Source organism: Pavona decussata, unplaced genomic scaffold, assembly GCF_977016875.1.
Source record: "Pavona decussata unplaced genomic scaffold, jaPavDecu1.1 SCAFFOLD_32, whole genome shotgun sequence".
Lineage (NCBI taxonomy): Eukaryota > Metazoa > Cnidaria > Anthozoa > Scleractinia > Agariciidae > Pavona > Pavona decussata.
The window spans coordinates 512501-536081 of NW_028145455.1; the positions used below are offsets into that span (position 1 = coordinate 512501).

The window sequence follows — 23581 nt, forward strand, 5'->3', positions numbered from 1 at the left end:
CAAAGTTGTAGAGATCGTAAGTTTCGGAGCCTTATCCTTGTATCCATTTCAGTGAACGTTACTACACGTTTTTTGAACATTTCTTCTTCGGGGGAGAGGGCAGTGACTTCAGAGGTCCCACAGTTCCTTTATCAATGATATTTGGGGAGGAGAGAGAAATTCGTTCCTATCATTAGGTTAGTCTTGAAAGTTCTTAGAACGAAAACGTAATGTCTTCGTTTCCTCAGGTTTATTTTAAAACGCGCGTGCGGTGGAAGTTTTATCTCTGATGGCGGATTGATTGTTTAGTGTCTCGTACATTGTCGTGAGTCATCTTTCCCAGGGCTTCGCGGGTCTTTTTATTGGGTGTACTATGTTGTCATAGCAACCTATCACAGAGCGCGTAGATCTTCTCTGATATCTTTCGTTGCCTAGTCCCTGCTCGGCTTTCTCCCAGGCCTTCTCGGTTAATTCCTTTTAGTCATCACAAACGAATTAACACCGGCGAAAGAGAGAGAGAGACCTAAGAACTAGGCAATGTACAGGTCCTCGACTGATCGCGCTCTATTTAACTTAACGACGGTGCCTACTAATACAAAAGTATTTTGCGCAGTTTATGACTATGCGGAAGATTTTAGCAAGGACTAGTGAAATCCAAAAAGAAGATTGGTGGTAACCACGCATTTTTCAGAGAAAATTAAGCAACAACAATCCAAAAAAGCAGTAAAATGCAAAGTAATGTATGTTTTTTTTCCCATAATGAATCTGAAAAATGCATGATTACCACCAATTTTCTTTTTGGATACCAAGAGCGCTTGCTAAGTTCTGCTTTCTCCGCATAGTTTTAAACCGCGCAAAAATATCCCTGTATTAGCAGGCACCACCCTTAGGAAACCCGAGTATCTCGAGATGCGCAGAACGTATGCGCAGTAACAAAAGTAGGCACCGTCCTTAAGCCCCTGTTACGCAGGCTAGCTAGTCACTTGTAGTGTAATCTCTAACTCACCTCCGTAGTTCTAGCCACGTCACACAACGCCTTCCTGTAATGCTTGTCACTCTCTAATTTACCCAGTCCACGCTCCAACCACGGCATCGTACGCTTAATAGTAAACCACGTGCACACACAGCAGGTAACGCATAGCAACCCACGCACGCACAACCACGGGTAGCCATACTTGGCACGTGACTCGTACCCGTCATACATGAAGTTTATAGCCATGTCCAGTAACCATAACAACAAACCAGCGCGACCGAGCTTTCGGTAAGGAGAATTTAAATTGCCAATCAGCGCTGTTAAAATGTACAATGTGTTTATTATGTGCTTGGACTTTGGGTGGCGGTGTTTGGTGGCTCTGCCAAGCCCCACTTCATGAAGTATTCGTGCTTCTGTGGGGAACAATTGAATGGCTGATTCAGATGGTCGCACACGTACCATAAGAGGCTTCCTTGTACTGTTTCCCATATATCTGCTGTGACAAGTCACTGGTTGAAAAATCTAGAAAGAAAATACCACGATACTTTTATGATACGTGATTCAACGTTCAGCTACTGGCGGTTATTGTTTACGCTGACGCGTAATTGTTCGGTCGCACATCAGTCGTGTCAATTCGACAAGTCGAATTACAGATAAGAATCCATCTGATCTATGTTCGTCTTTAGCCAATTCACCTCTCGAAGTAAACTGTATCAATTGTTGTTTGCGAGGTTCGAGCGGTTTTCAGTTGACTGCCGAAGGTAACTCGCGTTCGCATTGGTTTTTCTCTACTACCCTTGTGATTGGTTAGCAAAAAAATTGCTTCACTTTCTCAGCCAATGAGAAACAAGTCCAAAACCAATCGCGATGTGCTCCCACACGTTTTTCCGCGCTTGCCGCTTGTTTCGTGTATCTTGCTCCGAATGCTTATTGGTGCACTGCGCTATTTTCGTCTGTTGTGATTTGTTAGGTAGAGTGTTTACTTTGGCTCTATCGGGATGATTTGCCGCGATTTCTGTGTTCTTGGGGCTTGAAAATGCGACAAATAGATTGGCCCAATGTAGAGATTTGAAAACGTGCTTCCGGTGTTTAGATTGTGATTGTAGAGAGAGAAGAAAAAATGTTTTACAAGGAAAATATCTTTAAGGGAAAAAAGGGAATGGAAGACCTAGAGGCGAAAGCTCCTAGCGATCAAAGGCTGCCAAAGTCGTAGGATTGAGCGGTTTAGGCTTTCGTTCCTTCTTCCATGTACGTAGTTTTCTCTTCCTTTCCACCTAGCAATAATTTTCTTTGCGGACAATCAGTTGCGATTCTTTGCTCTTCACAACCTGAATGCGCGGAACTGGCCAAACTTTGCTTCACAATGAGAAAAATGCAAAAAACGACACTTTTGTGGCGGAGCGAACGGACCATCTAGTGTGGCCGGGCCGAAATGGAAAGGAGCTGGTAAAAGATTTTTCCCCCGAGGTTTTGAGAGTTTTGCAGTGAGATTTGGCGTCTTTGTCTGCAAATTTTGCGGCGGTACCCTTGTCTCGGCGGCTCACTTTTGCGAGTTTTTTGGCGCTTCTGCCGCGCGTTTTTGCATCCTTGCCACTCAAATATTTCCATCGCTGTAAGAACAAAGCCAGCTAAGCAGGCCGGCGCTCAGCAAACGTGAGGTATCTTTCTTGTTTAAAGGGTCTTGCAGACAGTGTTTCATTTTATTCCAATACGAGTGATATCGTGCAAACGAACAGAGCCGCAAGCAGGCGAAATCACATGAACTTTGCAGAATTCACACCTGTAACTTCTAAACATCTAATTTCGCACCTAACAACGTATTAAACCATACGATGAAACTAGCCTACAGAAATAAATAATTATTGGTAAATGCAGTGAACATTACAGTCAAGGATCTGAAGGAACCAAGGCCTTTGGAATAGCCCTTCACTGAAATGATTCCTTTCGGGTGTTCTTGAGTCGCAAACGATTGCAATTTTGGAAATGCCGACCTGCATATGCAAAATTTCGCTGTTTGGTCAAACGGACTCGGATGTAGAGTACAAGTTGCAAAAATGCCATTTCAGTTACAATCTTGCGTGCTTGGCACATCAGTGAAAACATACTTGGTCGATGTTGAGTTGCTTAAAGGTGAAACTTTGGTGAACACTTTTCATCCGCTTGCGTGCGAATTTAGTTAAATCATGGTCATTGCAAGTTTGTGCGAGCAGTGGCCAAACAGCGAGTGGTGACAAGATAACTCATGTCAGATGTGGCGATCATTACTAAGACCTAATAACCAAAGTTTAGGCATCATTACAGCATTCAGAACATATTGTTGACAATAACCTTGTCGTTTGCTTAAGATACTTGTATACTGCGGAAATTACTGCCTAAAGTTATTGAGGCAAGGAAAAAAGTGCAAGATACCTGCATGCAAAGCAGACTTTCCGCGTCATCTTCAAGGTGGAGGCACAAAGCGAAACACTCGTGGTAGATTCGCGTATCTTCGGGCAGAAGTTTCTTAGTCGTGTTCCAAACTTTGCTGAAGTTGTGAAGTATCGTGCGTCACATGTATAAACATGCGCAAACGTTATAACAAACAGTCTGTTGTCTTTTAGGAAAATAAACAAAAGAAATGCAGACAAAACAATGTGTAATAAGGCTATCAATTCACCGACTGCTTTGTCGTATTGAAAACGAAGGCCTTTGTTCGGCTTAACGAAAAGGTATTTGTTTAGAAAACGAAAATGTCTTTCGATGCGTTTTGCAGATACAGTGGACAAACTCACATAAAACCTTAAAGAATCTCGCTTGTTTGTCGATGACAAGTTGCTTTAAGTTTTCCCCATGCTGGCTTTGACTCCAAAGTAAATTACTGTTATAAAAATAACCAAACATTTACGTACCATTGTTTCGGGCTTGTTTTCACAAAGAAGCATAAGTCCTTCGGAGAAAACAATTAAGTGAGTCTATACACGTAAGGAAATTGAAATTATCTATTCTGCGAAACTGCAAGCTGCAAATGAAATGAAATTAAACTCTAAATACGATTTAAATATTTTCGCAAGTCTACGGTTTTCTTACAACTTCCTTGTTTAAATATTTAAAGACATTCACTAATGAAGTGATAAAAATTGCGGAGTGAGAGCTGATCAGATTAGCTTGTGAGCGATTACTTTTTAATTGCTTTTTGAAAACGTTTTGTGTAGTATTTATTTCACTGGCGACAAACAAGCCAATGAACAGACGGAGAGCGGCTTCACATTGTAGAATGAATGCTGTCCAAATGAAATGAGCGATTGTACACTTTAAATAGCAATACCAGAAGCGCCAGAGATTTGAAATGTTTTTATTCAATTATGTCAAGTGTTATATTATTCAGGACAAATGACTGCAGCTAGGGTACCACAACCATCTGCCCTCAGTGTGAAATATTAAGAACAAGTTTGAAATTTTCAGACCCGCTTTGAAATATTAATTTATCAGTGTTTCTTTCGCGACCTTGCTTTGTTTTAATCGACCATCTTTCTCGAGAGACGGTGATGGAAAACAAACAGTTTTATATGAAAGTTGACGAGATTCTTGACTTGTTCTATTTGTCACCAACAGTTTGCGAACATGTATGCCAGCTGTTGTTACCAGGTCCACACACTCCAACCTTTTGGCCAAAACGAGTTTGCCGAACTTTAGTTTGTCGTGTGAACTGAAAGCGAACAGACACATGAAGTTTGGCTCTGTAGTCATCTTGGGCCTCTAATACAGACTCCACGCCGAGTTTGACTGACAGTCTTTGATTGACAGTAGATCTGTGCACGCGCATTCCGGTTTTAGAAGAATCATTTTCACCGCAGTAAAATTTCGCTTGGGCGCTTGTTCCCTATAAGCTATTAGATTTCAAACATTATCCCTCAAATGACGAATCAATCTTTGTGAGACTGGTTCTCTTGAGTTCTTTTTACTAAAGTTTCTCTGTTTTTCCGTGTCGTTGTTGTAGTTGCCTCAGTTGTCTCGCTGGGAAGTTCCGTACTGTGCCACTCGACTTTCTGCTTATGTTGTCTGACGGCTTCCTCTATCCGCGCATCCATCATTTCTTCTGTTAACACACCATCGGGTGAACCATAAGCACTGGCCTGAAATTCAGGAAAAAGAAGTTTTGGTGAAATTCACTTGACAACATACATTTAAAAACATTTGATTGGTTGCAGGTGGAACCCAAACAGACTTATCTATCAGGTAAACGAGTATCAAACGAGTGTCGAAAAAGTAATTTCCAGTTTGCTATGGGTTCGCTTTACTACGCTCTGTGATTGGTTTAAAAAACTCGTGCCAAAAAATGTCAACCAATGAAAAGCAAGACCAAACTAAACGGTGACTTGCTCGCACGCGTTTTCCCGCCCTTTTTCATTACGCTCTTTACCTCTGTAAATTACTTTGGTTTTGGTTTCACGTAGCCTACGAACGCAGACGCATTTCCGGCTGTCGCTTCGGAAATACGTCTGCGTTCGCAGGCTAGATTTCACGACACTCATTGAAAACCGCTCCAGAAAGTCTGCGATTGGTCTTAAATAATACTTACCTGCCAAGCAATGGCTATTTTGGAAATTTCTCGCCCAGAGAGGCCTTCTGTTACTTCAGCTATTTGTCTACACTTAACATTGAAGTCAAAGTTCGCAATCTTCAAACGACTGAAACGAAACATAATCCAGTTTAGAAATTGTATCCAGTCAGGGCAAAAACAAAATAATAAAAAAATGATAATGTGGAACTTTGTCTTAGGTTAAAACAGCTAGAGTAAATCTTCACTTTTTCTATCCAGTGGCCACTACATAGAAAACTCGAGCTTTCAGTCTACGCAAACGTCTAATATTTTCGCGCAAAAACGAAGCCTGCGAAAATTAACTCGCAAAAACCAATTGTCACTCGTTCGCATGCAATATCGCAAATAGTTCGATTTGCTTTTGGTCAGTGCATGTATGTGTTTCTTGGCGACATAGAAACGAATGCTTGGTTTTATAAACAGAGATGATGAGGTAATTTGGTAATTTTAACCTTTGCTATTGTCTTGCAACTTACCTTGTCCGAGAGCCCGTGGTGGCGGGCTTCAATACATGCTCCTCAAAATACTGACGCACTAGCCTGACTCTTTCCTCGAGCGACGGCAAACCAAACTCGATCATCTCGTCTAACCTGTCATTGATAGCCCAGTCAAACTGGTCTGGCTGGTTACTGGCGAGCACCAACATAAACCTGTGCACGATGAAAGAAAAGGAACACAACCACTACAGTTACGTTCAATTGCAGATTAGGTATCCTTAGGGATAACCAATTTCGTCGTTAAATATCGATTTTCCAACCGAACAGGTTTTTTGAAGAGTCCTCTGAGAAGGGAATTGTCTTGCATTTTCGACTTTAAAAGCGAATAAGCAAGACAAAAATAACAAAAACAACCAACAACAACAACAACAACAACAACAAACTCCAAAGAACGATACTTTGCCGATTAAAAGTGGGCCTAATCTGTAAGTCGTACTTCCGTTGCGTCAAATGTAATTCAAGCTCCAGATAAATCAGTGTAATAACATCACAAACAGCAAGTGATATAGATTACCGTGAGAGCAGAAATTCCAAAAATAAAATCTAAGAGTGAAGATTGAATTGTATTCGACGCGACGGAAATTCGAGATATAAATTCCGTTCATTTCGTTCACTCTGCTATCAGGCAGAGAATCAACGAATACTATTTCATTTCTTTCTGAAAAAGTAATAGGACTGGTCCCTAAAGAGCAAGAACGGCAGGTTTTTTACTTCTTCTCCAGAATATGCCACGGCGAATAAAGCAACAAGCTCTTCATAAAGTGAAATCTGTGATCATCCTGTCCGCTAGAAATAAGGAAATTATAACAGCAGAGACGAAAACTTTCTTACTTTCGGGATGATTCTCCAGTTCTGTAGAGGAAAGCGTTGAGTGTACTCCGAAGATCTTCACTCATCTTTTCCTAAAAGGACAACAAAACATCTCGGTCAAATTCACACCAGCGTTTAAGGGGGTTGGTTTCTAAAGAAACTGTGGTGCTGCGTCGGTGGGGAGTGGAAACGAAAGTTTGGTTTATCAACAGAATCCGATTCGCTCTGACGAAGGGCTAACGGTCGAAACATCAGCACTCGAATCACTTGACGGTGGCCAATAGCCCCTTCGCCAAAATTGCGGCCGAAAATTCCAATAAGTTAAAATTAAAAACGTATACCAGCACTAGAAAGGGCACTTTTACTTTAGTAACCCTGCAAAGTTTCAGCATATCAGGTGTAATATCAGCTGAAAAAATGTAAGTTGAAAAATGAAAAATTTACAGACGTGGCCCCAGTCCTAAGCTAATATAACACCTAATATGCTGAAACTTTGCAAGATTACTAAGTAAACGTGCCATTTCCAGTGCTGGTATCAGTTTTTCATTCGGTTCAATTTTAACTCATTCAAATCTGTTGCCGCCATTTTGGAGAAGGGTCTATTTACCTTTAGTTATCAACTCTGTTGATAAACCAAATATTCGTTCACACCAAAATAACCTGAGTGGCTCACTTGACTTTACCTGATTACGTTTCCTCAAGAAAGCGTCTGCTTCATCAACAAATAGCAAAAGCCTACAGAGGAGAAGAAGCAAGTGTGTAAAAGTATTGATCGAAAACTCATCATTACCAGTTTTTGCTGGCGGGTGGGCCACGTTTAATATCAGATCAATTTAAAACTCATCAAATGATTTGAACTTAGGGCGCCGTTTACACTGATCGATGCTCTTTCAAAAGTCCCCGTTTCCATTTGAAATATTCCCGCCCGGCCAAACTAGCATTTCTGTATCGTTTTATCCTGTCCGACCATAGCCTTGTTTCCCTTTGAACAAACTGTACGTAAATTTTTTGATGTGTTCTGGCCAATCCTCCACTGCATCACTGTCACAAATTTTTATAAAACGGGCCGACTTTCGTCCGTTCAGTCTTTTTCTTAAGCCGCGGCCACACGAGCGATTTTTTGCTCGCGCAGGTGATGCGATTTTTTCAAACTTTGTCGCGTCGCCAGCGCGAGATGAAAATCGCACGTATAGCCATCCTCGAACTTGCGACGCGACCGGTGAAAAAATCGCAAGAAAAAAGTCGCCAGAATTGAAATTTTCGCGACAAAATCGTAGAGATAGCGCCCGTGTAGCCACCCTGCAACTAAGCCTCGTCATCCGCAATAGCTCGGGAAACGCCAGGATGTCAACGACTCAGTGAAATTTCCGTCAGAAGTTGATGGTAAAATCCTTGTTCCTTTCGCTTTGCGAGCCACGGACGGACCCACGTTGACCTTGTCTTAATTTTCTTCTTCCTTCGTTTGCTTTTTATCGTCAAGAAGAAGAATGCAAATGGCCGTCCGCCATGTCTGTTTATAGCGTCAGGTCTCTTGAAGTCTGCGATTCACGCGGCTTTCAATTTGTCGCCAAACTCGCTAGAATTTGTCACTCGTGTAGCCACCCTCTCGCGCTGGCGACGCGACAAAATTTGAAAAAATCGCATCACCTGCGCGAGTAAAAAATCGCTCGTGTGGCCGCGGCTTTAGGCCCGGTTCAGACGCCGAACTTTTCATGAGCCGAACCTAATACCTTGAATTAAGTACATGAAAAGTTCGGCGTCTGAATCAGTTGAGAACGGTTGCTTCAATTTGGCTTTGGAACGGCTTTGATTCAGACGTCGAACTTTTCATGAGCCGAACCTAATGCATAAATTATTATAACATATTTCAGATGCAGTCTCTCGTAAAGATCATGTTTTGCTTCAAATAAATTAAGTTCGGCTAATTACAGTGCAACGAACTCAACCGGGGCCACCGAAAAAAAGTACAGTTTGAAATTTTAAGAAATGTTCTCGTTTTTGATTGGCTTACAAACTACCAAAGCAAGACTCCTTTGTTGTCAATGTGGCTTGTGATTGGCTGATCAACGTCGGGTGGTCTCGGTTGAGTTTATTGCACTGTAAGTTCGGGGTCTGAATCAAAAAGGCGGGATTTCGCGATTTGGGCCGACCTTAATTTGAGTTAAGTTCGGCTCATGAAAAGACCGGCGTCTGAACTGGGCCTTAGTCAAATTGGGCCAAATCGGCCAGAAAAATCTATACGTGTACATATGTCATTAGCCTTAATTAAAAAATGATCAACCTTGAACGATGACCCACCCGAAGACTTTGCTTTTGTCAAACGCCTTCGTTTTCATCAGCGTTTTTGAACCAAAACAAAGTAATATAGTTGTGAATACGCCTAACTGCGCACACTACAGATTGAACGTCACTGCAGAAGTGGCTTCTCACCCCCTTCTTGATGTCTGCGCCCAATCAAACACTTTATGCATTGCTGTAACACCTTCTTTTCCCATGGGAACAATGTCTCCACCTGTCATGATACCATAGTCCATACCGGAGTGCTGGGCGAGGCTCTAGAAAATATTAACTCTTTAGATCCATATTAAAGTTAAGAATTGGTTCATGCTTAGCGTGCGTATATCGAGTTATGGATGCACGCGGGAAGTTTGGAGAGCACGAGAGAAGCGTAAGAGTTGCTCGAGGCATAGCCGAGAGCAACTCTAGCTTCTTGAGTGCTCTCTAAATTTGCCAAGTGCATCCATAACTCGATATACCCACAGCTAAAAGCATGAACCAATTCTTTTATAACATAGTGAAAATAAAGTAAATGATTCCTGGAAAACAGGTCAGTTTTGTTCCTGATTAATTACAAAGTTCTCTGTACAAAAAAAAGGGTGAAAGGGGTTAACATATCGGTTTAATCTTAACGTTTCGTTAAACTTCGACAAGCTATTACAAATAAACATTTTTTATGGTGTTGTTTCTCTGTAAAACGTTTTTTATAGCATAGCGCGCGCACGCTTCCTCCATCTGACTTGCACACGTCATCGGATGGACGCACGGCCGTGCGTATGTTGAGAAATGTATCATGATGACGCCAATAGGAATTAGATCAGGATGCACGCGCGCTATGTTATAATGATCTATATCTTATATCTAAGCTAGTTCACACTTGCAAATTATAATCAGCATCGCTGCCATTGCTACTGTTGCTTGTCTTTGTCGTAATAGACCCTTATTACAGGGTGGCCATGTTGAGTCTCAGGAGAATAAAAACAGCTTTGTTTTTGCACGGCATTTAGCCTTGCACTGAATTCGCGTCTGGCCTAGGCTTACCGTGCGAAAACAAAGCTTTTTATGCCCCCAAGACTCATTGCCATCAAAATTGTCACCACCATCACCAATCATCAGCTTTATCAACATCATCATCATCATCATCATCATCATCATCATCATCACCACCACCTTCACCTTCGTAAATCATCACCACCATCATCACACTCCTTCGCCTCCTCTTCCTCATCATCATCATCATCATCATCATCATCATCATCATCATCACCACCATCATCATCATCATCATCATCATCATCATCATCATCATCATCACCATCATCATCATCATCATCATCATCATCATCATCATCATCATCATCATCATCACCATCATCATCATCATCATCATTGCCACTGTCAAAATCATCGCCATCATCACCATTGTTATCAACAATGATCCCACCCCTTTAACAAATTATCAATTACATATTTTATGTACCTTTGCAAACATGGTTTTTCCGGTTCCTGGCGGCCCATAAAACAGCAGATTTCTGTAGAGTCCTTTATTCTTTTTTGTGTTGGCTGTCGCTTTGCTCACTTCTTGGAGTCGAGTTTCAAGTGAAGGCTGCAGTGATATTAAAAATGTAGCACTATCGATAAATTTAATGCTTCCAAATGTTTCAGCTGAAATGGTCTAAAGCTAAGATCACCTTGAACCATTCAAAAAGCACTTGCAGGGAAAACAGCAGTAAAACAAAATTCACGCCAGCAAAACTTGCTACTTACAATTCACTTTTGTATGGAAAAAATTAGACAAAAAGCTGAAAGTTTTCTTAAACAGCTTTAGTTAGCTTTTTTGCCAGCATTTTGTTCTGCAAATATTGTGCTTACCTTCAAGATAATTCCTTGTAAGGAGTCTTCATAATTAACAAACAGCTTTCTCATGGTCTGGAAAAAAGAAGAGTGTGAATATTTTAGTAACAGATCTGTAAGTTCCAGATCAGAAAAAGGGAAAAATGACGTCTAGAAAAAAACAAGAACTTTGAATGTATATTTTACCTGTACAGGATGTCTTATAGCTCCAAAGACACTTAACCTTGAGGTATCACGGACAAGACTAGGTTTTCCCAAGCGTGCTTCAATAAATCTACAGGGATATCAAAACAACTTTCAGTCAATGACGTACGTATGTTGTAGGTTAAAATGAATCCCAGGTTAAAATGATTTGAACCTAGGTTGATTTGTATTTTCCTTTGTTAAGGTTGGGTAATTTACATCTGAAACAAAGGAAAATACAAATCAACCTAGGTTAAAATCATTTTAACCTGGGATTCATTTTAACCTACAACACATATATATATATATTTTGTCCCCAGATCGCAAAAACATAGGTTCAACCAAGAATATTAATAGCTTGTGGCCTAGCTAAATTGTAGTTATATAGACCATCTCAAAACAGAAGCAGTTTTCCCTTCCTCAAAGGGTATCAGTGATCTTTGAGCCACTATTGTCTAAAAAGAGGAATAGAATTTGCACTCTTTTTTGCCTCAAGCAGTAGCTTGAATTTCAGCTTCTCCTTTAGCCACTTACTCCTGAGGGACATGTTTGAATGGAGTAAGTAATGTTTTCCCTATTTGTGTAAATAGGGCTACACAGCCCAATCCGAAAATTGAGAAAAACCTCCCTCCCCATCTGAGAGATGCAGTGACAATGTTTTGGTTCTCTTTTGTCCGTGAGTATGCCTAATTTTTTTGAAATTTTGGGCTGTGTGCTCAACATCCCTTTGTTGACTAGCCAACGGCTCTTAGGACCCCAGTTTCTGAATTTCTTGGATATCCCTGGAGAGCAATGTCTAGTTCAAGAAAATATCCATACCCTCCACAAATGGGATTAGAAATTCCAGGGGTTGGGGGAATGTCTCAGAGGCAAAAAGGATGAAGCTAAATCAGAATTGCCAGAGGGGCAGGGGGTCTCAGAAAAAAATCCCTTTGTGGGGGGGGGGGGGGGGAAGGGGGGACAGGATGGGCATTTTTCTTACTACACAATAGAAAAAACATTACAGAGCAAACCTGACCTGGCGCCGACTCCAGTACCATATTTAGCTGTGTAGACACCAAGAGCAAGAAGGGTCAATCCAGCTGCCTGAAATGAACATTGAAATATTTACTAGAAATACGTGACTCGCAAAACCTCGCGAAGCTGGGGCTGGGTGGAAAGCCCTCTTTACTTGCATTGTACGGCATCAAATGAGGAGATCAAAAGGTTTCTGAACATAGCAACTATTTTGATGAGCATGGTCTTTTCCTAGTTCCACAGGCTAGTTTGCGGTTGAAAATCTATAGTGTGTGTGCGGATGACGTCACAAAATTACTGGCGGCCATGTTGGAGGACTTACGTAATCAAAATGGCGACTGAAACAACAGGGGTTGAGCCTCTGATGCTCTCAAATTATAGCGAAAATCTTGAAGGCAAGGTAAAATATAGGTATCTCGATAAAATTTCTGAGATTGGTATAGATCCGCTTCTCATCCCAGCTAAAACGTTGAGCGACAAATGCCTTCCACCAGTTGAATCCATGGATTTAAAACTTACTTTCGTATCTTGTGCTCGATACTAGATTTATTCCAACGCACAATTTAAAGCTTACAGAAGCCTTCAAGCTTACAACCAGATGGTTAGTGGCTCTATTTCCAGTGTCCTTGGATGTATGATTAACAAGAGGTTTGTGGTGTTGGCCAAAGTAAGACATTCGCAGAGACTGAATGAACCACTAGTGCAATTGTGGATTATAACAAACGAATAAGGTACTGTGATGTCAGCACATTGTGCAGGGTGTATGGCTGGCCTGGGTGAGTGTTGCTCACATATAGCAAGTGTACTATTCTATCTTGAAGTTGTCACCAGACAAAACGGAAGGTTAGCGTGTACGCAGGTTAAGTGTGGCTGGATTTTGCCAAGTTATGTTGAAAAGGCTGATTACGCCAGAGTTAATGACATCAACTTTTCCTCAGCAAGAAAACTGAAGGCAGCCTGAAGAAGTCTTTAAACGATCTTAGTTTGTGCGGCAAGAATGATAACAGTGATCAATCCTCTACAGGGATAAAAGAATCACCTACAGTACAGGGGTCAGTGCAGCAACCAACTAAGGATGAACTTGAACAGTTGTACAGTTCTCTCAATGAATGCAAAGTCAAACCTGTTTGTCTAAGTTTAGTAGAAACATATGCAGATGAATTTATTTCAAAACGAGAGGGATACCATCTATCCGAGATTTATTTGATGAGAAATACATAAACCTTAATTATACTGAGCTACTAGAACAGTGCTACAAAGTTGAAATAAGCCTCACAAATGAGCGAATAGAAATGATTGAGAAAGAAACCATAAACCAAGCAAAAAGCAGTGCTTTCTATCATCACAGGGCTGGACGAATTGGTGCATCTCAATGGCATGCAGCACACTGATCCTGCACAGCCATCACAATCTCTTATCAAAACAATTTGTTATCCCGACGTGTTTAACTTCCCTTCTGCAGCTACAAGGCATGGCTGCAAACATGAAGAGTTGGCAACAGTGGCAATCGCTGAATATGAAAAGCGGATGAAGGCAAAACATAACAACTTTAAAGCAGTCAAGTGTGGTACATTCATAAACAAAGATTACCCATTTTTGCATGCCACTCCCGATTTCATTTGTTCCTATGACTGTTGTGGCCTTGGGTTGGGTGAGGTTAAGAGTCCCTACTGCATTAATGCGAAAGAGTTTGACTCTTATGTCAAACGTGGCAATGTTTACAGTGATCTTGAGAGTTTTAAAATTTTCAACATGAATCTAAGTTTGTTGAAATTAGAAGATGTTTAAAATACCTTACAGCAATATTTCTGATATCTGATAAAATAAGGGACAATGTCAATCAGGACATTATAGCATTGCATTAATGTTATGACCCTAGAATTATGAGCATTATCAATTATTTTTTCAATAAGTGTACCAAATTGAAATGCAAAGCCATGTTTAGTTCACTTACAAAGAGTGAGTTTTAGTCAAATGGTATGATTGGAGGGCACAGATTCACTAATGCAGAACATACCCTGATGATTCTATCAATCAAAGGGGTTTCCTTCTCTTCTTTTTTCCTGCATGTGAGGTAATCTGTAGGTAATGTACTTTGCAAAATAGCGTATTTTTGTCTCAAAACTCCAATCACCCTTTCCACGTGTATTCGTACGTTTGCAATTTTTCTTGTCTTCTCCACATCGATTGGATCTAACTGACTTTTCCCTTTGGTAAAAGCAGGGATATTTAAGCTTGCCTGGTAGTACCATACGCTTTCATGGACAGTTAACCCTCTGTCTGCAAGAACTAAGTCTCCAGGCAACAAGTTTGTAAGGAAACCAGAGTTTTCAGTTACAAACTTATCTGATGCCCTACCACCCCATGCTTTACTGACAAATGAAATTGATCCTTGGGGGGTAATGCCAATGAGCACCTTAACGGTGTTGTGGTGCTTATAATTAGAAAATGTTTGTGCCCTTGCCAGCAAATTGGTAGGCCTGTCAATGAAAATCTCAAAACAGTCGATAATCACAGTTGTTTTTAGACCAAATGCATCTATGAAACATTTCGGCATGGTTTTCTGAAGGTCTTTGCGCTCAGGCCACACTATCAAAGGAGACAAGCGAATATCCATTACCTCGATCCATGAATTGAAGACTCTTGAAACAACAAATCGAGATACACCAAACCGATAGGCGAGATCCTGATGAGGTACGTTTAGCTGTAATTTCATAAGGACCATAATAAAGGCGCCCCCTGCCGACCAGCTAGACAGGCAGATTCGTCTGTATTTGTGGCAACATGTTTTAATTTTAACTCTCTCATATCAGCTGTAACATCTTCGATGTCATCAATTAACGCTTCAACTGGCTCGCTAGCCTCCTCCAGTTTCATAACTTTCACTTTTTCCTTTTCTTCTCTTTCGGCTTTACGTTTTCTGTGCTCCTTGATTCTGGCACTACGCTCCAGATTAGCTTGTGATTTTGCTGTTTCGTCGATTGATTTTTTCTCGTGACCAAGGTGCACAGTTGGGATCCAATCGGGATTGAATCTATCCCAAAGTTGGGCTGCTCTGCCACTGATAAAATGTTTCCCACAAACTCTGTCGTTTTCTAAAATCTTTTCTGTCAAGTCATCTCTGCTGATTGCCGCTAACCAAAGAGTACGTCTTTCTGATGACAATCTTTCCGTTTGTTCTCCTTGGTTTTTTAAAACTTTCGGAACACGGCAAAACGCTACATTCGGACACTTGTCGTTTTGTTCCCACAACCAACAATTAAACAAAACGACGGCATTATATCAACAAGACCAATTCACACTCTAGTTTGATCGTTCGAAGGCTGCTTGCACTGTAACGCGCGTGGGTCAAGGCAATTTTTCTCATAGAAACCATTTAAATTCGAATAAAAAAATTCAGGCAGACAAATTGTAGCGTGCAATCAATGAACCGAGACAAATCACGCAGAGATACGCCGTGAGCCGGACTGGTAGATTTTACAATTTTTTGTCATGATTTCTTCACTCGTAGTCATGTCGAAAATGAAAATGATCCCAATTTATAAGAAACTGTTGCACTAAAACCAATTTTTATTAGTTTCACCGATTTTCAACACCGGGATCATGTTTTCAAATTTAAAAGTAATCGGGCCGACAAAACAAAGTGAGCGGAATAATCGGTTTTAGAAATTGAAAAAAATAGGGCTCAAAAAATCGATATAACGGGGCTTTGTGGTTGAAATATACCTTAAATGACAAAAGGGCACTGTAAATTAGCTACCTTTCCGATTTTAATTCACAAGGAAGGAAAGGAAAATGCGAGGTATATCTTGAAAGCACTTGCGATGCCCGCACTCTGAATGGTAAACACAGGGAAAACCCATCAAAGTGGTCCTCCAACATGGCGGACGGTAAATCAAGGGTCACGTGTCCGCACACACACTATTTCTGAGGCGACGAAATGTACAACAGGCGTGCAGCGCTGTCGTGTTCGATGAATTTATTTCCCACAGAAAATTATTTTACCGCGGCCACAAAACGTGTAATTTCTTCAATGCAATCTTTCACAAAAAAGATTTCTGGAAAAAAGGGAAAAGATTCTGGAGAGATAGTTCTGTATCCAGTGAATATTGATGAACATTGCAGTTGAAATTTGATCCCGCACGCAAACTTTCGCGATATATGCAAATTTTGCTCCAGACGACGCCAGACAGTCCGACGTCATTTATACTTTGCTTTGTCACTGTTGCTAGGCAACCGTGCGGACACCTTCAACGAAACATAAATATAAATATATTTTTTGCTCGAATTCGCACGGCTTAGCTCTGCTCGGGCCGGCTCGGCCTGACAAATTTATTAACCTCGCTACGCTCAGGCCTCCAGCCCTTGCTCCGTGAGGAATCACTGTTTAGATTGACATCTTGTTAAAATAACTATAATTTAACTTATAACTTACAGTGGCTGAGATTTTGTCCCAGTCCGAGATGAAAGCATCGAATCCTGCTCCAAGGATGCTTCCAGCTGTCCTGGGGGAAAAATATTGACAGAGATGATTTTAAAGAGATTTTCTGTTTGAGTGAAATCACACCTTAAAAAAAAAAATAGTGTTCTTGCCTAGGTTAGAATGCCAGTCATCCCCAGATTAGGCATGTCATCCACACAGCTCTACATTGTTTCATATCTGATAAAGCTTGAACTATCTAGTGGCTAGGGCAATGGACTTGTAATCTGGAGGTCAAGAGTTCAAGTTCCACTCCAACCACTTGGATTTGTTTCACAGTAGTCCTGTTTAAAAACCCAAGACCCGCAACTGGTCTGCCTGCCGCCAGTTGGGATTTTTAACAAAATAATATTATGTTCGGTTAACATATTTGGTTCAGTCATTTATAGTGCCCCCAATCAGCACTACAGTGCTAAATACTTTGACACTTCCATAACGTTATTTATTTATTTACCACTCACTTGATTGACTGTAAAACAGTTTCTCTCTGTTCAGCAGCCTTCACTCTGATCTTCTCCAGTTTGATATCCTTGTTTTCACGTTCGATCTTGGCTCTGAAAAAAAAAAAGAGCTTAGTCATACCCAGCGACAACTTTTCAGCGCTGAAAAAATGTTGCAACAAGTTTGACTGCTAAAACTAAATCATTAATAATTATTTAAGTTTAATTTGCGAAATGTTGATCATTCAAGATCTTAAACCAGCTTTGAACGTGCAAGCTGACTCCATCTGCGCCAAGTTATTTAGTATATAATCACAAAGAAACTAAATGTCTATTGTGTGGTTCCAGAAAATATCCATACCCCCACCACGGAGGGAATTGGAAATTCCAGAGGGGTGGGGGGGGGGGGGGTCAATGGCCCAGGAAATTCCAGAGGGGAGGAGGGGTGAATGGTTGGATAAGTTTCCAGAGGGTCAACGTCACGTTCATGTCAGACATAAATGCTCAAAATTGTAACTTACCAACTTTGCAACTTCGTAGATCTTTCTTGAAGAAATTACTTTGTTTAACTGTTTTAAAGAAACCCTTGTTACATTAAAAACGTGTTTCCCTTCTCCGAAAAGCCTTTGTAAGCGAAGTACTCCAACTGAGACAAGAAATCTATGTCTGCGTTGCGTGACTCAGTTATTATAAAACTGTTGTTTGTGAAACTTTCTTGCGTAGAAAATATTGTTTACTGGCAACAATTGAATTTGTATCAATGTTTAAAAGGGAAAATTTTGTATGGCTATAAAGTGAAAGCCCCAATTTTACATAAAACATTGAAATATTTGTTTGTTATTTTTGTATGCTGTGTAGCTAGAGTTACGGGCAAAGGTCAATTCCCGGGGTCAATTATAACTGGTTTGTCAAAACTGACCCGTGTTAAAACTTATTTTGTCCAAAGTATTTCAACTTAAAGTCCAAAAATATTAACTTGATTTCTATGCCAAAATTCAACAAAATAGAGCCAATTCAACATTCTTTTAATGCGTTATTGATCTCATACAAAATTTGCATAAGAACGTGAACATGCTAATTTCGTTTTGCCGCTCCAATTTTGTCTGCGGTTTCAAGTTACGATCTGAACGCTCTATTTGTCTCCCTGCCCTGCTAATGCTTATTTTGTCCATGCTATTCCGATTCAATAGGAAAACTATTGGAGAAAAATCATCAATTGTGTAGAACTAAAGCGATAATCTTTTTGATCTCCTAAAATTTGCATAGGAACGTAAACATGACATATGCAAATTAAATGAAAACACATTTTTGCATTGCCGGACTTATTCCAACAATTTAGATTTAAAATCTTCAGCGAAGCTTATGGTAAAGTTTGATGTCAATGACCACAGGTAAATATAAAACACAACAATTATTTCAGTATCAAGAGCTTTTTGGCAAACTCCTACCAGTGAATTTGAACGGCGCGCGCGCTCTTCGACAACGCATATTTTCTCCTCATGTAGGCAGTTCTTGATATTTCTGGAATGTTCACATCAAACTGATTTTTGAGGCGTTCTTTTGAAATAAAACTTTTCCAGAGGGAGGTGGGGGTATATTCTGTATTTAAGGAATTTCCGAAGGGGTGGGGGGGGGGGGGGGGTTAAAAAAATACCTTGAAAATGGAAAATCCTAAGGTGGTGGGGGGGGGTCCTATGTGAAATTCCCTCCGTGGTGGGGGTATGGATATTTTCTGGAACCACACATTATATTGTTTTCACTTATTTGTATTCAACCACAAAGAAACAGCAACTTTGCCTTGATAATGATGATAGCATCATCGAAACATCGGACAGCTTTAGTATTAGTATATGTACTGAAGTTTTTCAGTAAATCTTTAACTATACATTGATTTATATCTAAAAGCACATGGTATTAAATAAATTAGTTATTTCTGAATTACTTTAAGCCTCTTTATTAACATGATTCAGTTTAAAATGATTTTATTTAGTAAATACACGTGAATGAAATCTCATTGTCACAAGGAAGAAAAAATTGCTAATAAATTTTATTTCAGGGGAGTGGAAGGATTTCATTTTCCCTTTTCTTTCTGTTGATTTCTAACAAATTTTATTCATTTTATACATGTAATCTAGGAGAGTAGTTAATGATTACTGTGATACAATCAATCATTTCATTTCAGAAACAAAGCTTTTTCTTACTTTCCACGGAGCTCTGCTTCAAGCCTTTTCATCTCATTGTCATGTTTCAACTGAGCTTCATATTCAATCGTCCCTGAAAATACAACACACAAGTCATAAGTACTGCAATGGAGTGTATTCCTTGGTTTTCAGTTTTGAACTGGAGAACATTTACTGTGACAGCTTGCAACACTTACTTCATGTATTACCAATGAAAGTGCTTTGGACATGGTTGTGACTAGCAGTGTTACAATAACACCATTATTGTTACAGTTGGTCTATGTCACGCATAACCAGTATTTCCGTGAATAAAATAAACATTTGAATTTCTCTTTGTAATTTCAGGCATTTGAATGGAATCTTAAAGATTTCTCTGAAAATCTTTCCGAAAAAGACCCATCACAGTTATTGAAAAAAAAAAAACAACAACTTGGAAACAGTTGTTATTTTTGAAACACCTAATGTGGTAATGTAAAGAAAAATAAATTCATAACTTTATATACCATCAATAAACTAGGGAAATTTCTGCGGGAACTCTGTAATCTCTCAGGCGATGTTCAAACCTGACATGTAAATTTCAAAACTCTGTTCAAATTTCCAAATTACTGGTCAAGCGTGATGTACAAGAAAATTTGCTTCCTGGACATTCTCCCTATACAGTACCTCACACGTGTATAAGTTAACTGTTGAAGTGTTAGGGGAGCCAAGCCACCAAATTACTGAGGGGAAATCATGTGATGGAAGCTAACATTTCATCCTGGTGAGAAGTGTAAATTAAACTCCTTTTTGTTTTATGCTCCTGAAGATTTTAGCCAGTCTTCTTGTGAATTGAATATAACTTTGTACTACACTGTGCAGTTCCAGAAAAAACCCATACCCACCCCATGGAAGGTCATTGGAAATTGCTAAGGGGAGGGGGGTCTTAAAAGTCAAAATTTTAGAAGCAAAGTATGAAGCTAAACTGGAATTTCCTGGGGGGAGTGTGGATATTTTCTGAAACTGCACATTGTATCTTCACTTAATGGGTGATTCAAGAAAATATCTGTACTATACCACGGGCATCATCTTGGAATTCCGAGGAAGAGGTGGGGGGGGGGGGGGGGGGGAGTTATTTACGTTATTTACTTAGACTGGAATTCCAAAGGCATGGAGTAGGGGGGGGGGGGGGTTGGGGGGAAGTCTTTCATGAGGGGGTTTTTCAGTTCTAGATTTCCAGATAAGGAAGAAGTTGTCTTGCTCCAGCCTACTGTACAACAACAGCAACAAAAAATATTTGTATATTTACGTACAGACTGGTTATGATGTATTCTGTGTAGCAAGTTAGGGTAGGATGTTAGTTTAAGCAGACATTCAACAAGAGCATAGTTATACAGAAATTAAAATACCTCGCTTCATAGCTTCTTGTTTCCTGACTGATTCTTCTTGTTTGGCCAAATTGTCTTCATTCAAACGTCGCTAAGATAAAAAAAAAAATCACATCAGTATTGCATACATTAATTTTAAATTGCAATGAAACCTGGTCAGTTATTTCCTTCTAAATAATCAAGCAGAAAGAAATAGATAATTACAGTAAATATCAGAGCAAATAAATAAACAATTTTTACCTGTTGTGCAAGTTGGTCATCATAACGTTTCCTGGCCAACTGGTCTTGGTACTGAGCTCTCTGTTAAATAACCAATTTAAAAAAAAAAAGGATCATTGTCAGGTTGAATGAACTTGGACGTGAGTTATGATAACCAAGACCTTTTTCAATTCTATTTTAAATGTATATTTTTCACAGTTTTCAGATTATTAACAGCATACAATTTTCTTGTTTAACAGTAAATTTTCTTCATTTCTGTTTTTTCACCTGTTGATGTTGTTGAGTTTCTGCAGCCAGAGTTTTACGTTTCTCCTCTTGTTCCACTCGTACTTTGTCCAACTTCATTCCTTCAATATTTGCCTCAAATTCCTGAAATGATAAAGTTAGGGCCATATTGTAAAGTTCTGGGCCAAGTACTTGTTCAAAGCCAGATTAAGCTAATCCTTGGTTAGCATGAAGTTTGAATCTAGTTTAAAATTACCAATCAATAAGGATGCTTCCAAAAGATTTTTGTCCCTTGGTTTTGACTTAGACGTTTCTTTACCATTAGCTTAAAATTAGCCCTTAAAAACATACTTAAGGAGCGAGATGAAAACCTCAGTTAACTGTTAATCTTGGATCACCCTTAATCGGCATTCGAACATCCTTGCCCTTAAGAACAATCCTTGTTGTTTTTTATATCTGCGAACTGTCCTGGATTATCTGCTAGTCTCCTACATATGGATGATGTGTCCCCTGCTCCCTTTTTAGGACAAAGAATCTTCTGGATAAATATGGATTCAGATATTTGCTCATAAAACGACATCTAGTTTCTTCATAAAATATGTTTGTTGTCTCTGTATTAAAACATGGTTTGGTAACAAAGTAATTTGATGGAAAAGTTGAAAAGCACAGTCAAAATGCAATTTCAAGCATGTGAACCTCAAAATAGTCCGCGTAATCATAAAACAATTTAGTGTAGAGGGTACCACAGTTTTTAATAAGCATGGCCTGCAAGTAGTCTAACTCAGGCCTGCCAAAAAAATTAATAACTCAAGCTACCATCTCGAACAGAACTTGAACCCTCAATAAATCTGAAACCCCAACCACTCGAGAACACTTCCTCATTGCTTACTTATAGTACAAACACTTTTTGTTTCTCTTTGTACAGTTCACCACATGATGTACCTTAATTTTGCGCTGCTGTTCAATCTGTTTTGTTGTTTCCTGTATTCGAGCCATCTCCAAAGCTTCTTTTGAATGATCTAGACAGTGAAACAACAGTTGCACAGGATTATAATTATGCCAAGCTTGTTGTATAACGATGTTGAAGATTTATTGTTGATTTATGTAGGGTTGTGTTTCTATATTTTTTATATGGGCCAACAGTAATTGGCTACACTATTTTGGTGTCCCTGCCTTCTGTAATTACTACTCATTTTATGAGTTTTTTTAATTTTTGGTATTTGAAATGTATGAAGAGTACCTGTTATTTCAAAATCAGAATATCAACTGAGGACAGGGCAGTAAATTTGAAATTCAGATGCCAGGTAAAGATACCAGAGCAGCTATTAGAAGACAGGGTCACATTTCGAGAGGTAAAACTGAGGTGGCTTGGTGGTTCACCAGTTGTGGTCAGAGTAAGGTTTATATTTTAGTGGCTTGACAGCACGGCCGCTCACTAGTTGCAGTAAGGCCCAGTTCAGATGCCGTACTTCACATGAGCCGAATCAAATTCAATGAATTAAGTTCATGTGAAGTACGGCGTCTGAATCAATTTAGAACGGCTGATCTAATTCCGATCGGTTCAGCCATAAATTTTTCCCCGCCTGTCTCAGCTGGGTATAACGGCTGTGGACCGGCTTTGATTCAGACGCTGTACTTCATATGAGCAGACTCAAAAGCAGAAATTATTACAAATCTGCAATTTTCATCAGTCATAATATGCTTCTGTGTATTAATTTTGGCTGAATTAAGTTTGGCGTCTGAATCAATTCAGCCGGGATTAATAATTTGGGTCGGTCTATATTCTGCTCATGTAAAGTACGGCGTCTGAACTGGGCCTTAAGAGCGTACAGAAAGCGACTGATGAGCCACCAGGCCACTTGAATATAATACTTGATCTATTTGACTGGCAGGCTATTGAGCCATTTGAATTTATTATAGCGGAAAAGTGGCTTTGTCTTCTATAGTTTAGCCAAGATATCACCCCATAAAATACGAAGGATGCTAATATGTTGCACTGAAATATATGAAATTTGAAATATTTGTAATCAGCTGTTTGACTTTATAAGCTTAAGTTTAATTATTACAGTCAGTCCACTCCATCTTTTAAGATTGTCTCTCGTTATCCAGGTTAAAGCCACACTTTTTATCACCCACTTACGCGATTTCTCCAACTCCCTCGCAGCTTTTGCAGCTCTCTCGAGCCCTGAAGGATCAAAGCTTCTCCAAACAGGGGCAGGTTTGCCTTCCGATGTGTCATCCTTCGCTCCGCCATCATCGCCACTTTGATCATCTCCCCCGGGCGGCCCAGTGATCAGGGGCGGTCCTTCCCCTGGCGGAGAGGGTTTGTTGACTCCAAACAACCAGGACATCAAAAAGGAAACGAAGAGCTAAAGGAAATATAGAAGATTTTCCACAATTTTGCTCAAAATTCTGATGCAAGGTTTTTCACACGTGCAGTCTCCAATACCCGGTGACCTCGATTTCGCGCTAATGGGAAGCTCCACTGGATGTGAAAATTGCGG

At 39.9% G+C, this 23581-nt stretch overlaps 4 protein-coding genes across 5 annotated transcripts in view; all 4 read right to left on the reverse strand.

Moving 5' to 3' along the window:
* Nucleotides 1-4165, reverse strand: part of LOC146484490 (uncharacterized) — an 11059-nt gene extending 6894 nt beyond the window's left edge. Inside the window, exons 1-2 of one of the 2 annotated variants that reach the window (XM_085104577.1) lie at nucleotides 3841-4165; nucleotides 986-1474 (exon numbers count right to left, since the gene is read on the reverse strand). In XM_085104577.1, the coding sequence (XP_084960703.1) occupies nucleotides 986-1474; nucleotides 3841-3873 (522 nt within the window). In that variant the 5' untranslated portion in view covers nucleotides 3874-4165. Of the gene's footprint in view, nucleotides 1-985; nucleotides 1475-3361 lie in introns of both variants that reach the window. The other variant, XM_085104578.1, reaches the window with a different exon arrangement.
* A 102-nt stretch (nucleotides 4166-4267) lies between these two features.
* On the reverse strand, nucleotides 4268-23549 carry LOC146484492 (ATPase family AAA domain-containing protein 3A-like). Its single transcript, XM_085104576.1, has 18 exons — nucleotides 23218-23549; nucleotides 22020-22096; nucleotides 21120-21221; nucleotides 20874-20933; nucleotides 20655-20724; nucleotides 19291-19363; nucleotides 17111-17203; nucleotides 16605-16674; nucleotides 12171-12238; nucleotides 11156-11243; nucleotides 10988-11044; nucleotides 10596-10721; nucleotides 9269-9393; nucleotides 7522-7573; nucleotides 6860-6930; nucleotides 6008-6181; nucleotides 5511-5619; nucleotides 4268-5064 (listed from the first exon to the last, which is right to left on the reverse strand). The coding sequence occupies exons 1-18, from the start codon at nucleotides 23426-23428 to the stop codon at nucleotides 4855-4857; spliced, it is 1836 nt and encodes a 611-aa protein (XP_084960702.1). The 5' UTR covers nucleotides 23429-23549; the 3' UTR covers nucleotides 4268-4854.
* On the reverse strand, nucleotides 9993-10551 carry LOC146484493 (uncharacterized; the record flags this gene model as incomplete). Its single annotated transcript, XM_085104533.1, has 1 exon — nucleotides 9993-10551. A coding segment is annotated over one exon (264 nt), but the record flags the coding sequence as incomplete, so codon positions are not given.
* On the reverse strand, nucleotides 13860-14846 carry LOC146484494 (uncharacterized). Its single transcript, XM_085104507.1, has one exon. The coding sequence runs from the start codon at nucleotides 14784-14786 to the stop codon at nucleotides 14136-14138; it is 651 nt and encodes a 216-aa protein (XP_084960633.1). The 5' UTR covers nucleotides 14787-14846; the 3' UTR covers nucleotides 13860-14135.
* Nucleotides 23550-23581: the final 32 nt, after the last annotated feature.

Excerpts from the sequence above, each read along its gene's own strand:
- LOC146484494 (XM_085104507.1), bottom strand. The coding sequence starts at position 14,786 with ATGGATATTCGCTTGTCTCCTTTGATAGTGTGGCCTGAGCGCAAAGAC.
- LOC146484492 (XM_085104576.1), bottom strand. The coding sequence starts at position 23,428 with ATGTCCTGGTTGTTTGGAGTCAACAAACCCTCTCCGCCAGGGGAAGGA. Across the intron at positions 11,045-11,155 it reads CTATAAGACATCCTGTACAG|ACCATGAGAAAGCTGTTTGT; the intron begins GTAAAATATACA and ends TCTTTTTTCCAG. Across the intron at positions 6,931-7,521 it reads TCTTGAGGAAACGTAATCAG|GAAAAGATGAGTGAAGATCT; the intron begins GTAAAGTCAAGT and ends TTGTCCTTTTAG.